This window comes from Rhinolophus ferrumequinum, chromosome 9 (assembly GCF_004115265.2).
Source record: "Rhinolophus ferrumequinum isolate MPI-CBG mRhiFer1 chromosome 9, mRhiFer1_v1.p, whole genome shotgun sequence".
NCBI classification, from domain to species: Eukaryota; Metazoa; Chordata; class Mammalia; order Chiroptera; family Rhinolophidae; genus Rhinolophus; species Rhinolophus ferrumequinum.
This window is the reverse complement of record NC_046292.1, coordinates 51,681,185-51,698,420: the sequence shown is the minus strand read 5'-3', so window position 1 is coordinate 51,698,420 and position 17,236 is coordinate 51,681,185. Positions and strand designations below refer to the sequence as shown.

The window sequence follows — 17,236 nt, the reverse complement described above, 5'->3', positions numbered from 1 at the left end:
ATGCTATATTTTCATTCATTCATTCAATATTCACTAAGGTTATTTCCCTTTTGTAGGTTATTCCACCTATGATATATAGTTATGTCATAGCTGTAGCTTCTTCTTGGTTCATAATTAATGACAAGAGTCTAGTTTTGCCAAAATTGTGAATCTTTTTTTTAAAAAATTGTTAAAATTCAGTGGTTCTATTACAGTTTACCATTGAACCATCATATGTAAAGTACTGTAGAACTAATATTAAGGGATAAAAATATTAAGGTACATTTCAGTATTTTTTTTAAATTTAAGTTTTTTGGGGTGACAATTGTTAGTAAAGTTACATAGATTTCAGATGTACAATTCAGATGTACAATACATCATCTATATATCACATTGTGTGTTCACCACCCAGAGTCAGTTCTCCTTCCATCACCGTATATTTGATCCCCTTTACCCTTATCTACAACTCCCCTCCCCCCTTACCTTCTGGTAACCACTAAACTATTGTTTGTATCTATGAGTTTTGTTTCTTCATATGTTTGTCTGGTTCTTTTGTTGTTTTCAGTTTTATATACCACATATCAGTGAAACCATATGGTTCTCTAATTGTTCTGTCTGACTTATTTCACTTAGCGTTATAATCTCAAGATCCATCCAAGTTATCACAAATGGTACTATTTCATCTGTTCTTATGGCCGAATAGTATTCCATTGTGCATATATACCACATCTTCTTTATCCATTCATCTATCGAAGGACATTTTGGTTGTTTCCATGTCTTGGCCACCGTAAATAAAGTTGCAGTGAACATTGGAGCACATATGGATAAGTGTTTTCAGATTTTTTTAGATAGATACCCAGGAGAAGGATTGCTTGGTCATATGGTAATTCTATTCTCAATTTTTTGAGGAACCTCCACACTGCCTTCCATAACAGCTGCACCAATCTTCATTCCCACCAAGAGTGTATGAGGGTTCCTTTTTCTCCACAGCCTCTCCAATGCTTGTTACTATTTGTCTTGTTGATGATAGCCATTCTAACTGGGGTGAGGTGATACCTCATTGTGGTTTTTATTTGCATTTCTCTGATGATTAGTGATGTTGAGCATTTTTTCATGTGTCTATTGGCCATTTTTATGTCCTTTTTGGAGAAATGTCTTTTCAGGTCCTCTGCCCAGTTTTTAATTGGATTGTTAGTTTTTTTTGTTGTTGAGTTGTATGAGTTCCTTGTATATTTTGGATATTAGCCCCTTATGGATGTGTTGTTTGCAAAAATATTCTCCCATTCGATTGGTTGCCTCTTTATTTTGTCGATGGTTTCTTTTGCTGTGCAGAAGCTTTTTAGTTTGATATAGTTCCATTAATTTATTTTAGCTTTTATTTCCCTTGCCTTTGGAGTCAAATTCATAAAATCCTCTTTAAACCCAAGGTCTATAAGTTTAGTACCTATGCTTTCTTCTATGCAGTTTATTGTTTCAGGTCTTATGCTTAGGTCTTTGATCCATTTTGAGTTAATTTTGGTACATGGTGACAGATAGCAGTCCAGTTTCATTCTATTGCACGTGGTTTTCCAATTCTCCTAGCACCATTTATTGAGGAGGCTGTCTATTCTCCATTGTATGTTTCTGGCTTCTTTGTCAAAAATTATCTGTCCATATTTATGTGGGTTTATTTTTGGGTTTTCAATTCTATTCCATTGGTCTGTGTGTCTGTTTTTCTGCCGATGCCATACTGTTTTGATTATTATTGCCCTGTAGTACAAGCTGAAGTCAGGGAGTGTGATACCTCCAGCATTGTTCTTGTTTCTTAGTGTTGCTTTGGCTATTCCAGGTCTTTTGTGGTTCCATACAAGTCTGACGATTTTTTGTTCTATTTCTTTGAAAAATGCCATTGGGATTTTGATGGGGCTTGCATGAAATCTGTATATTGCTTTGGGTAATATGACCATTTTAACTATGTTGATTCTTCCAATCCATGAACATAGAATGTCTTTCCATTTCATTGTGTATTCTTCAATTTCTTTTAAAAATGTCTTAAAGTTTTCAGTATATAGTTCTTTCACATCATTGGTTAAGTTTATTCCTAGATATTTTATTCTTTTTGTTGCAACTGCAAAAGGAATTGTTTTTTTTTAATTTTTCTGAGATTTCATTGTTAATGTATAGGAATGCAACATAGGAATGGACTTTTGTACTTTGATTTTGTAGCCAGCAACTTTACTGTATCCGTTTATTGTTTCTAATAGCTTTTTGGTGGAGTCTTTAGGGTTTTCTATATACAGCATCATGTCATCTGCGAAGAGTGACAGTCTAACTTCTTCGTTCCCAATTTGGATGCCTTTTATTTCTCTTGCCTGATTGCTCTGGCAAGGACTTCCAACACTATGTTGAAAAGCAGAGGTGATAGGGGACAGCCCTGTTGTCTTCCTGAACGTAGAGCAAAGGGTTTCAGTTTTTCACCATTAATTATGAGATTAGCTGAGGGTTTGTCATATGTGGCCTTTATTAGGTTAAGGTATTTTCCTTCTATACCTATTTTATTAAGTGTTTTAATCATAAATGGATGTTGTATCTTGTCAAACGCCTTTTCTGCGTCTATTGATATAATCATATGATTCTTGTCCTTTATTTTGTTTATTTTGTTTATCATGTATTTGTATCATGATTGATTTGCGTGTGTTGAACCATCCCTGTGCCCCTGGGATGAACCCCACTTGGTTGTGATGTATAATCTTTTTAATGCATTGCTGCATTCGATTTGCTAGAATTTTGTTTAGGATTTTTGCATCTGTATTCATCAGAGATATTATTCTGTAATTTTCTTTTTTTGTGTTGTCCTTACCAGGTTTTGGTATCAGGGTAATGTTGGCCTCATAAAATGAGTTAGGGAGTACTGTCTCTTCTGCAATGTTTTGGAAGGTTTTGAGCAGGATTGGTATTAGATCCTCTTTGAAGGTTTGGTAGAATTCACTAGTGAAAACATCTGGTCCCGGACTTTTGCTTTTGGGAAGGTTTTGGATGACTGATTCAATTTCGTTACTGGTGATCGGTCTGTTTAGATTTTCCAGTTCTTCATGGTTCAGCTTAGGAAGGCTGTATGTTTCTAAGAACTTGTCCATTTCTTCTAGGTTATTGAATTTGGTGGCATATAGTCCTTCATAGTATTGTTGGATGATCCTTTGTGTTTCTGTGGCATCTGTGGTAACTTCCCCTCTTTCATTTCTGATTTTGTTTATTTGTGTCTTTTCTCTTTATATCTTAGTGATTCTAGTCAAGGATTTGTCAATTTTATTAATCTTTTCAGAGAACCAGCGCTTTGTCACATCAGTTTTTTCTATTGTCTTTTTCTCTATTTCATTTAATTCTCTGATTTTTATTATTTCCTTCTGCTGATCTTGGGTTTCATTTGTTCTTCTTTTTCTAGTTCTTTAAGGTGTAGCGTGAGGTTATTTATCTGGGATTTTTCTTGTTTCTTGAGATAGGCCTGTAATGATATAAATTTCCCTCTTAAAACTGCTTTTGCTGCATCCCAAAAATTTGGTAGGATGTATTTTCATTGTCATTTGTTTCTATGTATCTTTGGATCGCTCCTCTTATTTCTTCTTTGACCCAGTCATTCTTTAAAAGTATGTTGTTTAATCTCCACTCATTTGTGGTTTTTCCTGCTTTCTTTTTGCAGTTGATATCCGATTTCAAAGTCTTTGATCAGAGAATATGCTTGGTATGATTGCCATCTTCTTAAATTTGCTGAGGCTAATTTTATGTCCCGATGTATGGTCTGTCCTTGAGAATGTCCTTGTACATTTTCTAGTGTATATAAATACACTAGAAAAGAATGTGTAGTCTGATGTTCTAGGATGAAGTGCTCTATAAATGTCAATTATGACCATTTCATCAAATGTGTCATTTAGGGCTGCTATTTCTTTATTTATTTTCTGTTTGGATGATCTATCCATAGCTGTCAATGATGTACTTAGGTCCCCTACTATAATTGTGTTTTGGTCAGTTTCTCCCTTTAGTTCCGTTAGTAGTTGCTTGGTATATTCCAGTGCTCCCTGATTGGGGGTATAAATATTGATGACTTGTTGTATAGTCCCCTTTATCAATATGAAATGTCCATCTTTGTCTCTTGTTACCTTTTTTATCCTGAAGTCTGTTAAATCTGATATCAGTATGATACACCTGTTTTTCTCTGGATACCATTTGCTTGGAGTGTCAATTTCCACCCTTTCACTTTGAGTCGTGTATTTGTCCTTGTAGCTGAGATGTGTCTCTTCGAGGCAGCATATGGTTGGGTTTAGTGTTTTGATCCAGCCTGCTACTCTGTGCCGTTTTATTGGTGAGTTCCAGTCCATTTACATTCAGGGTGATTATTGATACATGAGGATTTCCTATCATTCTAATTTTGGTTTTCTGGTAGGACTGTGTCTTCATTGTTTCTTTGCGTTTTTGTTATTGTATTCTATGATGGTGGTATTCTATGATTTTTCCCTTTGTTTCTTCTTTTATTATGTTAAATGTTTCAGTTCTGGATTTTTTTTGAGTGGTTACCATTAAGTTTATGTAAAAGAAAGTTTCATATTTAGAGTATTCCATTTTCTTCAGCATGCTTACTTTTTCCATTCCTTTATGCTGGTTCAGACCTTTACTCTTCCCCTTTTATGTTTTTGTTATCACAAATTATCTCTATGCTGATCGAATAGCCTCCTTCAGTATTTCTTGTAGTGCAGGGTCATTTGTTAGAAAATTCCCTCAGCTTCTGTATGTCTGGAAAAGTCTTTATTCTTCCTTCATAGCTAAAGGATATCTTTGCTGGATGTATTATTTTTGGCTCATAATTTCTCTCTTTCAATAGTTTGAATATTTGAGTCCACTCCCTCCTGGCTTGTAGAGTTTCTTCTGAGAAATCTGATGATAACCTCATGGGCTTTCCTTTGTAGGTTACCGTCTTCTTTTCCCTGGCTGCCTTGAGGATTCTTTCTTTATCGTTAATTTTTGACCGCTTCAATACAATGTTCCTTGGAGAAGGCCTGTTGGGGTTGAGGTAATTAGGTGTTCTATTTGCTTCTTGGATTCAAGGATCCAGTTCTTTCCACACGTTTGGGAAGTTCTCATCGATTACTTGTTTGAATATACTCTCTGTTCCCTTCTCCCTTTCTTCTCCTTCTGGTACGCCCGCTATTCTTATATTGCTCTTTCTGATGGTGTCAGAGAGTTCTTGTAGAGTTCTTTTATTTCTTTTAACTCTTAAGTTTTTCTCTTCTTCCGTCTGTGTCATTTCCAGATTTCTATCTTTGATGTCACTGATCCTTTCCTCTGTTTGGTCAGTTCTATTACTGGCTGGCTACTTCATTCTTCATTTCTTTTATTGAGTTCTTAATCTCCAGAAATTCTATTTGGCTCATAAGTTCTCAAAATGGTTTTACGTATAAAGTTTCGCATCACAACAGTTTTGTAAGTTAGGAGAGATGCATATTATTTGCATTTTAAAAATTCATGAACCTGGGCTTAGAAATTATATTGTAAGTTGTAGAGCCAAGGCTTGACTTCTCTTACTCCATCCTCATTGCTTTTCCACCACATACTGCTTGTATTCTCAGTTAGTGCTCTTAGATGCAAACTATTGTGAAAACTGGAGTCTCTAAATTGTTTATAGATTTTACTGGATTTGGGGTGCGTCAGATTGTGACTTTTGTTGCTCAATGCTCTAGCCAAATAATACATAAATTGTTATGTTATTAGTTGAAAGTAATACTATTACGTTTGTTTTGAAAAGCAGTTATCTTCTTTAAACACTGAAAAAAAACGGTCTAAGGCACATCTCTCCGTCTTGAATTATGTTAAAATTAGCGGGCCCAAAGTACAGGAGAAAAAGTTATAAAATGCATATAACCTATTCAAAGTAGAGGATTGAGAGTGAATTGTGGAAAATTGTGGCCGTGATAAGTGGAACAATCTATAATATGGATTAAGGAGAAAACTACTTATTGAAGTCTTAAGGGAAGGAAGACCTTCACTTTTTTCCATTTTTATTTTCAGTTCTGCCTTTTAAGAAAGAAAGGTCCAGGAAGTAAGAGAGATGCTGCAAGTTGGAACATTCTTGTCAAGAGTGTTAGCTAAGCTGTTAGAGAAAGCATGTAATTAAAAAAAATATATAGAAGAAGGAAGGAAGTATAGAACATAGAGTGAGGGAGGCAGTATAGGTAGATGAAAAATAGGAGGGAATACATAAAAATCCCAAGGCTTTTTGACAGAAAGTAAACTTGCGTATTTTATATACAGATGTGCCTAGTTGCTTGACATCCATTCATACGACTAGTATGCATGCATATTTATGTGTCTAACTGCCTTAAGCTTTTTCTCTTTAAAGATGTATAATTACAGTATAATTATGGAGGGAAATAATAATCTCATAGTGTATAATTTATATATTTTAGACTACTTTAACGGAACATTAAAGTACTTTATTTTTAAATCTGTTATAAAGATGACCTGGACTATTATTACACATTAAATTTAATATCACTTCTCTTTAATTATAATTAAATGTAAAAAAAACCACCTTGGTTTATATTTAATTCAGTGGTATTCAAGGTTCTTGATTATTATAGCACAGGTTCATAAGTTCTCATGATTATACATTCTTTGAACGTATATACAATTATAGACCAATATTTTCTTCTCTATTATTTTTGTTTTTCACAAAATATATATTATAGGATTAAAGCATTTGGATTGTAATTCAAATCTGTTGGAAACTATACCTCCTGAATTGGCTGCCATGGAATCACTGGAACTGCTTTATTTGCGGAGGAATAAATTACGTTTTTTACCAGAATTTCCTTCTTGTAAATTATTAAAGGTACTCTTTAGTTGATTATTAAATAACTATATATTTTCCAAAAGTTAATTATGAAAATGAAAGTTTTAATCTTGTTTTATATTGGAAATATATATTACAGTTACAAGTACTATGTTTTTCCTCTATTATTATTATTCAGAATTTTAATGTAACTAAATACATTAGTGGTATTGTTAGTAACAAATTTAAAAAAAAAAGAAATAATCAACTTAAAAAATAGAAATATTTTATCTTGGTGAGTTTTTTATCGTTGGAGAAGTAGTAGATGATGATGCCAGCATGGTACTTTGGGACCATACTGTAGGAGACTTGGAATATGAGAATACCAGAAAAGAATGTGTATCCAATTCTATAAATTGCTATCTCTCTTGTTTACCTGGTCATAACCAGGTTAGTTTAAAATTAATTACTTTCTTTTGGTTTTAAGTATTTAGCATTAACATTGTCTTTTAAATTCGCCATGCTTTGCTTTCCTTTATATATACTTTTATACTTTATGCATATACTTTTATGCATTAGTGTTAAAGAGAGTTTCTTTTAAGCAGAATGGTGACAGTGCTGAAAAAAAACTGAAGAAGTTATCATTTAGAAGATGAATTATCTGGTAGCTATAGATTCTGTTAATGGGAAATCATATAAGTGTATAAGTATATGTAATAATTCCCAGTGGAAGTGTTGAATAACAAACTGACAATATAAATAATTTTTTAACTTGTGTTGATTTATTTTAAAACTTTAATTTTTCATCAGTATAGTTCTTGGATTTGTATTTTTACTAATTCTATAAATGTAACTAAATCAATTCTCTGTTTTGGTTTTATAAACTTTGAACATTCTGCTAGGTTAAACCTTTATTTTTAAATTCTCAGAACATTCTTGAAAATTTTCTCATTGCAATTTTTCTTTAACTGCAGGATAGCTTAAATATAATTGAAAATTTAAGCACCTTATTAATTAGAATGTTATGTTGTCCATGTGTTCTTCAGTGATTTGAAATTAAAATTTCTATTTCATTTTCGTTACCTAGTGTAAAATTGATATGGAAATATACATGATTGATGTTTGATTTTGTAGGAATTACATGTAGGTGAAAACCAGATTGAAATGTTAGGGGCAGAACATCTTAAGCATCTGAATTCTATCCTTGTGCTAGACCTGCGGGATAACAAGTTAAAATCTGTTCCAGATGAAATTACACTACTACAGTCATTGGAAAGGCTTGACCTAAGCAATAATGATATTAGTAGGTAAGTGTAAAGATCAAATGAATAAGGAATCATGTCTGTATTTGGTTATAATTTACAAGTTGAAATATTTGTAAAAAGCATGTAGAGATCTTTTTTCCTAAATTAAATTCAGTAAATATTTATTGAGCAGATATCATGTACAGACATACACAGAGTAATTAGATTTTGTCCTTGGCAGCAAGCTTGACATACTCTTACAGTCAGATGCATTTGCAAGTTACTCTAACCTACTAGAACATAAATTCTCAGAAGGGTGCATTTTTATTTGTTTCATTCACTGCTCTATCTCTAACTCCTAGATAGTGCCTGGATACACAGAAGGTGCCTGGTAAATATTTGTTGAATTTATTAAATGAATCTAAAGCCATGGGAGAGATATAAAATGCTGTGGGGTTCTTAAGGGAGATACAGGAGTCAATTTATTGAGAGGATTCAGGGCAGACTTTGTGGAAGAAACCATTTTAGATGATCTTTAGGACCGGGACTAGATTGAGACAAGTTAATTACCTATAGCACAAAATTTAAGCACACACTCACTTTCAGGGTCATGCCTCACTGTAGTCCCGCCATCTGATCTTTAAAAGTTGACCACGATTTTCATGTACACATGTAAGATGGTCACAGTGATTCACTTGGCAGGAGAAAACTATACAAACAAAGCTTTGAAAGCTCAGAAAGTTGTAGGGATATATTCAGAGAACTGCAAGGAATCAAGTGAACTGCTAAATAGGATGCAAGTAGGGGGATTGTGAGAATTTAGGGTTTGAAAGGTAAGTTGAGGCCATGTGGAAGGTGTCCTTGAAATACCTGTAAAGAGTCAATTTTCATTAGTTAAGAGGTGGGAGCTAGTGAAAGATTAAAAACAGAACTAATTTAATCGTAATCTCATTAAAAAATAAATTGGTGATAAAGGGTTGGAGACTTTGGTTTGGAGTGGTTTTGTAGGTGGGAAATCTAAATAAACTCTATTAGATTAATAATATTTAGCACTAAGGAGCACTTGCTATATATCCATTTCACAATCAACAACTTTGTAGCTTTCTCATGTAATAAGTACCTGAACTGTGGTGAAGATGGAAATGGAAAGAAGAGGAAAGATATGAGAGTTGTGATGAGTTAGAATAATTAATATTTAGAAATTGATTGCCTGTGTTAGAGATGGAGAGGAGGAGGGTAGTGAGCAAAGAATCATAAATGTTATAGAACATAATATTTAGAGATGGAATTTTAACAGACACAAAAAAATAAGACATAGACTCTAGGATTATACACTAGTTAGATGTCTGAGGTTTTGCATTTCGATGTCAGAAACATGGTTTGCTACTCATAGATGGCAAAAGGCTAGGCAAGGCAGATTTTCTATGTGTATATTTTAATAAGTATTTTTAAAAATCAGAATTGTTTTCTCAATGTACATATGGCATAGGGTACGTCTTCACCATAATTTGGATGCTTGGATGTGACACTCTTCACTTCTATTTATGATAGAATTAGTAAGTGACCTGGATTATCTTACAAATATCTTACAAATAATCTCTTGCCTCTTATAAATATTGACATGCAATTTTTTCCCCATGGCAGTTTTATTTTAGTAGCTACTGCATGAAAGCAGTAGAAAGCAAATATTTAAAATAGAAACTATGATGAATAATATTAAATAAAGTAATTAGTACAAATATTTCTGATATATATGTTCCTATTTCTCCAAAGCTCTGGATATAAAATGTATATATGTCACAGGGCCTGGAACATAACGGCACTTAATAAGTATTGGTTTCTTTCCTTTCCTCTAACCTCATACTTCCTACTATTAGACAGTTCTATCCATTTTGTACCTCTCCAGAATCTCCTCTAACCAAAATACTGATTCCTCAAACTGCTACCAGAATATTTTTTATCAAATACAAATTATCAGGTCGTTCTTCTGCGAAAAAGCTTTGATGGTTCTCCATTGTTACAGCACTGTTTCCCAAATACGGCTATGCGTCAGAATCTCTCAGATGCTTTGAGGAAAAAATTATAGTAGTTCTCCTTTATCTTTGGGGGATACATTACAAAACCCCCAGTGGATTCCTGAACCACTGAGAGGATAAGGGGGGGTGTACTGTACTCATTCTGAGGTACCAATGAATCAGAATCTCTAATTGATAGGATTGTAGAATTGTTTTGTTTTTTTGTTTGTTGTAAAGAAATCTTGGAGACTTTGATGCCTCTGGTTTTCCAATTGGGAACCAGTTTTGCAAAATAAAGTCCAGTCCTTTTAGCATAAAATTCAAGGGCATTTCACAGTCAGACTTTATTCTATCATCTTTTACTCCTACATGTATTCTGTTCACTTACTACACTGAACGATAAATGTCCTGACTTTTTCTTTATTTTGTTCCTTTATCATAGAATGCCCTTTTCCTGCCTCATTGCCTGATGGAATGCCTCTCCCTTCTCCCCTATACCCTCTTGCTTACTTCTACATCTCTACTTTCATAGCACCTATACTTGTGTAGCAGTCTTATTACATATATATTTTATATTATATTGATTTGTTGATGTGTATTTTACATACAGTAAAATTGACCAATTCAAGCATACAATTTGATGGTTTTTAACAAATGTATGTGTTTGTGTAACCATTGTCACACTCATGTAGAACATTTCTGTTGCCCTAAAGTGGCCTCATACCCTATGTAGTCAATTCCCTTTTCATATCCCCAACCTCTAGCAATCACTGATGTGCTTTGTCATTGCAGTTTTGCCTTTTTTAGAATATCATGTACATGGACTCACACAGTACATAGTTTTTCTGTCTGTCTGCTTTCACGTAGCATAAAGCTTTGCGATTCATTCATGTGATAATGAGTATCAGCAGTTCATTTTTATTGCTGAGTGTTAATCCATTATATAGATATACCACAATTAATTCATTTCTTCACTAGTTAGTTGAAAGATGTATTGTTTTCAGTTTTCTGGCTATTGTGAACATTCATGGAAAAAATCTCCATGTGGTCATTGTTTTCATTTCTCCTGCGTAAATACATAGACATGGGATTACTTAGTTGTTTGGTAAGTGTATGTTTAACTTTAAAAAAACTCCACTTTCCAAAGAGGCTGTACTATTTTATATGCTCACGAGCAATGTAAGATAATTCATATTTATTATATTTTGGTTAGATGTATACCATAAGTAAGATGTATCCCTAAAAATAAGACCTAGCCGGACCATCAGCTCTAATGTGTCTTTTGGAGCAAAAAAATAATATAAAACCTGGCCTATTTTAATATAATACCAGGTCTTACATAATATAATAATACAATATAATATAATATAATACCGGGTATAATGTAATACCAGGTTTTATATTAATTTTTGCTCCAAAAGACGCATTAGAGCTGATGGTCCAGCTAGGTCTTATTTTTGGGGAAACACAGTATGTGTCTTTTTCCTTTGTTCAACTAAGAACTCCTTAAGGGCAAGGATCTTGAAGTCCCTACACCAATGCCTAGTATAGTATAAATGAATAATAAATTTTGAGATTGAATATTTATATATGTAAGTGGGTTTGCTTTTTGTGTACCAAAGATAATGACTTTCCTTATTGAATGAAAATATGAATTGGGTGCTTAAAATTTTTTTCTTTGTCTTTTTTTTTTTTTTCCATTTAGGAAGAATTTTATTTACTTGCTTGAAGGATAAAATCAAAACATTAGTATCAGTGAGGATGGCTATCTTGAGTCACTGATTGATTCAAATTTATATTTTGAACATTCAGTTTTTAGAACTAGATAAATTTAGTAAATGTGTTATAGCTCGCATTCATACTCAGCAATCACAGTATGACAATTTGGAAACAAATCTGGGTTTTACATATTGAGTATTTCTCTTGAAGGGAAATATTGTAGGCTTACGTTACTTGAGTTTTCATTGACACTGTTATATGATACCTAGTTTGTCATATGAGTATATTATTAGTTTTAATCCATTATTTGGTTGAATTATACTTATCCTTAATGTTTTCCCTGAAATCAATCTTTGATAATAATCTTTGAAATTATCTTTGAAATAATCTTTTGTAGTCTGCCCTATTCATTGGGAAAACTTCATTTGAAGTTCCTGGCATTAGAAGGAAATCCTATGAGAACCATTCGAAGAGACATTATAAATGTAAGCATATTTAGAAATCAGCTCCTATTGTTAAATTTGAAATTCAAACATGCATGTTGATCTATGAAATTGCAAGGTATGTTTTGGTGAATATGTGTCCTTTTCTTCACCTTTTCAGAAGGGAACCCAAGAAGTCTTAAAGTATCTACGAAGCAAGATTAAAGGTACTTTATATTTTCTTACATATTTTGAATGATTATATGAAAGTGGTGAAGTGTTAATAGTACATACATTTACATGTATGTTGGATATAAATAGTTAGAGGAAATGGTTCCTGGTAGACGTACTTCAAATTCTGAATCCATGTAGATCATAAGTATAAAAGTCATAAAAGAAGTTATAAAAACATCCTTAAATTTACAATAATGTTCTTTTCTTAATGTCTTTAATTTTGTTATAGTATACCAATCAGAAAATACATAACTTTGAAAATAGCAAAACTTGACTTTTATGGTATAATGTATGTATTCTATTGACTGGAAAGTATATTAACAGATATTTGAATATCTGCTTCATGCGTAGTTTTGCTAAGTTCTAACAGAAATAAAAGACAAAACACATTTTTCAAGTTATGTTCATTTAGCATGAATATGCACTAAATAAAATACTATAAATTTAATTTTTAAAGCTTCATTAAAATTGTTATATATCCCAATTTTTATTTAATGTATATCATTGTAGCAGACACTAGAGCATTAAGAAAAAAATTAGTTGTATGAGTGTATTGCTGTACATACCATCAAACCACTCCAAAACTTTGTATTAATAGCTAAATACAGCAGTTGTTAATTTGGCTCACATACTCTGTTATGTACAACGTACCCTAGCACCATATTGCCAGTCATTATGTTAGGTTATTGTATATTTCAGCAATTTTCCATTTTCCGCCTTGCCCTTTAAATAAATTATTAAAATAATTTTCTAAGACTCTTATTTCCTGCCAGAGTTTCCTCTCTTCTCTAGTTATGCTTTCTGCTCCAGAAAAATTTGTTTCTTCTGATGTGAATCAGTTAGAAGTCATATCAGAATCATCAATTTTTTTTCTAAGATTTAACTTTTTTAGTGTAGTTTTAGGTTTACAACAAATTGAGAGGAAGGCAGTGATGTTTCCCAAACATCCTCCGCCCCCACCTGCATAGCCTCCCCATTATCAGCATCGCTTACCTGAAGGAACATTTGTTTTTACCAAGCAAGAACCTACACTGAAACATCATAACCACCCCAATTCATTGTTACCTTAGAGTTACTCTTGTTGTTTTACATTCTGTGGGTTTGGACCAGTATACCGGGGGTGCCAAAAAAATATATGCACATGACTTGTATTCATCTCTTGTTATCGGCATATATTGAGTATTACAATTTTAATACAGTTTTTTCCTTTCTTAAACTGTGTATACATTTTTTGGCATCCTCTGTATAATGACATATATCCATCATTGTGCTATCATATAAAGTATTTCCACTGCCCTAAAAACCTTCTGTGATCTGCTTCTTCTTGCCTGGCAACTACTAATCTTTTTCTTGTCTCCATAATTTTGCCCTTTCTAGAATGTCATGTAATTGGAATCATAAAGTTTGTAACCTTTTCACATTGGCTGCTTTCACTTAGTAGTGTGCCTTTAAGCATTCTGCATGTCTTTTAATGGCTTGACAGCTCATTTCTTCTTAATGCTGAAAAATATTCCATTGTATGGATGTACTACAATTTACCGTATTTTGCCGGGTATAATGCACACCCACATTTTGGGCCCAAACTTTCAGGGAAAAAAACTCGTTTTAATTCAGTTTTTATTTGTTTATATTTAGTACTTTTTTTTTTTTAATTATAAAGGGATTTTAGTATTTATTTTTTAACATATTAAGGTACAAGAAATTTCATGTAACAAATAATTACAAAATACAAGAACAGATACAAGATACAAGAAATTTTATGTACCAGTAACAAATTTACAATATTTATGCATCATAGAAGGCCAAGAACTCTTCATAGTTGCAAGTTTGTCATAAGTTCAATAAAACCCATTATTGGAAGAATTCCTGGGGATTATTTTGCATACAGATATCGTTACTGATTTCTAGAGTTACATTTTTAACTTATAAGCCTAAATAAAAGAATTAAAAACATTTATATAGATATGGAATTAGTACTACCCATGTATAATACGCATCCTTTTTTCCCCCTCACAAATTTGGGCAAAGAAGTACACATTATACACTGCAGAATATGGTATATATCCATCCATCTACTAAAGGACACCTTAGTTTCTTCCAAGTTTTGGCAATTATGAATAAAGCTGCTCTTTTTTTGCATGTAGAGGTCTTGTTTCAGCACCATTTGTGGAAAAGACTATTCTTGCTCCATAGTATTGGCTTTTCTCATTTGTCAAAGATTAGTTGAACTAGCTTTTTGGTTTCATTGAATTTTCTCTATTGAGTTCTTGTTTTCACTTTCATCAATTTCTGCTCTAATTCTTATAATTTATTTTCTTTTTACTTGGATTTAATTTGCTCTTCTTTTTCTAATTTCATAAGCTGGAAACTTAGATTGTTGATTTTAAGTCTTTCTTCTTTTCTACTATATGCCTTCAGTGCTATAAATGTCCCTCTAAACACTGCTTTTGCTCCAACCAACAAATGTTTATAAGTTGTGTGTTTTCATTTTCATTTAGTTCAAAATACTTAAGATTTCTCTTTAGATTTCTTCTTTGAGCCATGTGTTAATTAGAAATGTGTTGTTTAATCTCCACATATTTGGGGATTTTCCAGTTGTCTTTCTGTTACTGATTTCTAGTTTAATTACATTGTGATCCGAAAGCAGACATTGTATAATTTCTATTCTTTTAAATTTGTTAGGTGTGTTTTATTGCATTTTAAGGTACAAAAATGATTAAATATATTAGGATATATCTAAGCTGTTGTGTCATACATCGCTTTTTCTCATATGCCATTGGTCAGAACTTAGTCATATGGCCACATATGTAAGAGAAGCTGGGGAATACAATCTTTTTTTTCTCTTTTAAACAAAAAACAACTTTATTGTGATATAATTCACATACCATAAGATTCAAATTCTCCCATTAAACCATACAATTAAATGATTTTTGCTATGTTAACAGATATTTGCAAATATCACCATAGTTAATTTTAGAACATGTTTATCACCTCAAAAATTTTCCATACCTTTTGGCAATTACAGATAATGAATGTTATTGATAAACATTTATTTACAAGTTTTAGTTTTCATTTCTCTTTCATATGTATCTAGGAGTGGAATTAATCGCAGGGTCATATGCTAACTTTGTTTAGTCATTTGAGGAATTGCCAGACTGTTTTACAAAGCAGCTGCGCCCGTGTACATTCTCATCAGCATTGTATGAGAGTTTTGATTCACATCCTCACTAACACTTGCTGTTTTCTGACTTTCAGATTTTAGACATCCTGGTGGGTGTGAAGTGACATCTCTAACTATACATTTGATTTGCATTTCCTGATGAGTAATGCTGTTGAGCATCTTTTCATATGCTTATTGGCCATTTGTACATCTTTGGAAAAATGTCTGTTCAGAGATCATTTGCCCAGTTTTTAATTGAATCATTTACCTTTTTATTAATGAGTTGTAGTAGTTCTTCACATATTCTAAATATGTCTCTTGTCATATATATATAATTTGCAAATATTTTCTAGCCCTTTGTGGATTATCTTTTAATTTTCTTGATGGTGTTATTTGAAACTCAAAAATCTTTCTGAATTTTGATGAAGTCCATTTATCTGTTTTTTGTTTCCTTGCTTATGCTTTTGGTTTCATATCTAAAAATTCATTGCAAAATCATCTTTTATGAAGATTTGCCCCTGTGTTTTCTTCTAAGAGTTTTATATTTTTGCTCTTACATTTAAGTCTTTGATCCATTTTGAGTTAATTTTTATATATAATGTGAGATAAGGGTCCAGTTTAATTCTTTTGTATGCGGCTGTCCAGTTTCTCTTCTCTATTTGTTGAAAAGACTATTTTTGGCATCCTTGTTGAAAATAAGTTGATCATACACGTAAAGTTCATTCTGGACTCTCAGTTTTATTCCATCGATCTGTATGTCTGTCCTATGCAATTACCACACTGTCTTGATTACCATGGCTTGGAAACAGTTTTGAAATCAGGAAATGTAAGTCTTCCTACTTTATTCTTCTTTCTCAGGCTTGTTTTGGCTATTCTGGGTTTTTTGCAATCCTGAGGTTTAGAATCAGCTTAATTTCTTCAAAGATGTCAGCTGGGATTCTGATAGGGATTGCATTGAATCTATAGATCATTTAGAAGATACTGCCGTTTTAGGTTTTTAAGTGAAAAATTCAGTGAACGCTCATGGTAAAAAAAAAATCTTTTTTCAACAAATACAGGATATACCGTGTTTCCCCGAAAATAAGACCTAGCCGTACCATCAGCGCTAATGCGTCTTTTGGAGCAAAAATTAATATAAGACCCGGTCTTATTTTAATATAATATATCATAATGTAATACTTAATATAATTCCGGGTCTTATATAATATATAATATGGTACAATGTAATGTAATATAATATAATATAATATAATATAATATAATACCAGGTCTTATATTAATTTTTGCTCCAAAAGATGCATTAGAGTTGATGGTCCGGCTAGGTCTTATTTTCAGGGAAACATGGTATAACGAAAAGTAAATCTATCTCTCACACTAGTCCTCTCCCAAGAGACAATAGTATCCCTTTTTTCATTTTCATTAATGCTGATTGATACAGCTGTTTGGAAAGTGTTGCAAATACTCTCTCTCAATATATAATCATGGTAGCATAGATGTATGTTTAAAAAATAATGCTGGGGTTTTTTGCTGGTTTAATATTGTCTCTGCTGATGTAATTTGGCAATATATATTACATATTCTTTAATTTGACATATCCAAACTGCTAAGGAACTTCTACATATCGAATCATTCACTTGATATTAATTTTTCCTTGATGTATTTTA

The 17,236-nt window shown here is 32.4% G+C and overlaps 1 protein-coding gene across 2 annotated transcripts in view; it reads left to right on the top strand.

Annotated features, from left to right (window-relative positions):
- Positions 1-17,236, top strand: part of LRRC40 (leucine rich repeat containing 40) — a 47,367-nt gene that overhangs the window by 14,695 nt on the left and 15,436 nt on the right. For both annotated transcript variants that reach the window (XM_033115102.1, XM_033115101.1), the window contains exons 6-9: positions 6,696-6,838; positions 7,913-8,085; positions 12,154-12,241; positions 12,360-12,405. In XM_033115102.1, the coding sequence (XP_032970993.1) occupies positions 6,696-6,838; positions 7,913-8,085; positions 12,154-12,241; positions 12,360-12,405 (450 nt within the window). The remainder of the gene's footprint in view (positions 1-6,695; positions 6,839-7,912; positions 8,086-12,153; positions 12,242-12,359; positions 12,406-17,236) is intronic.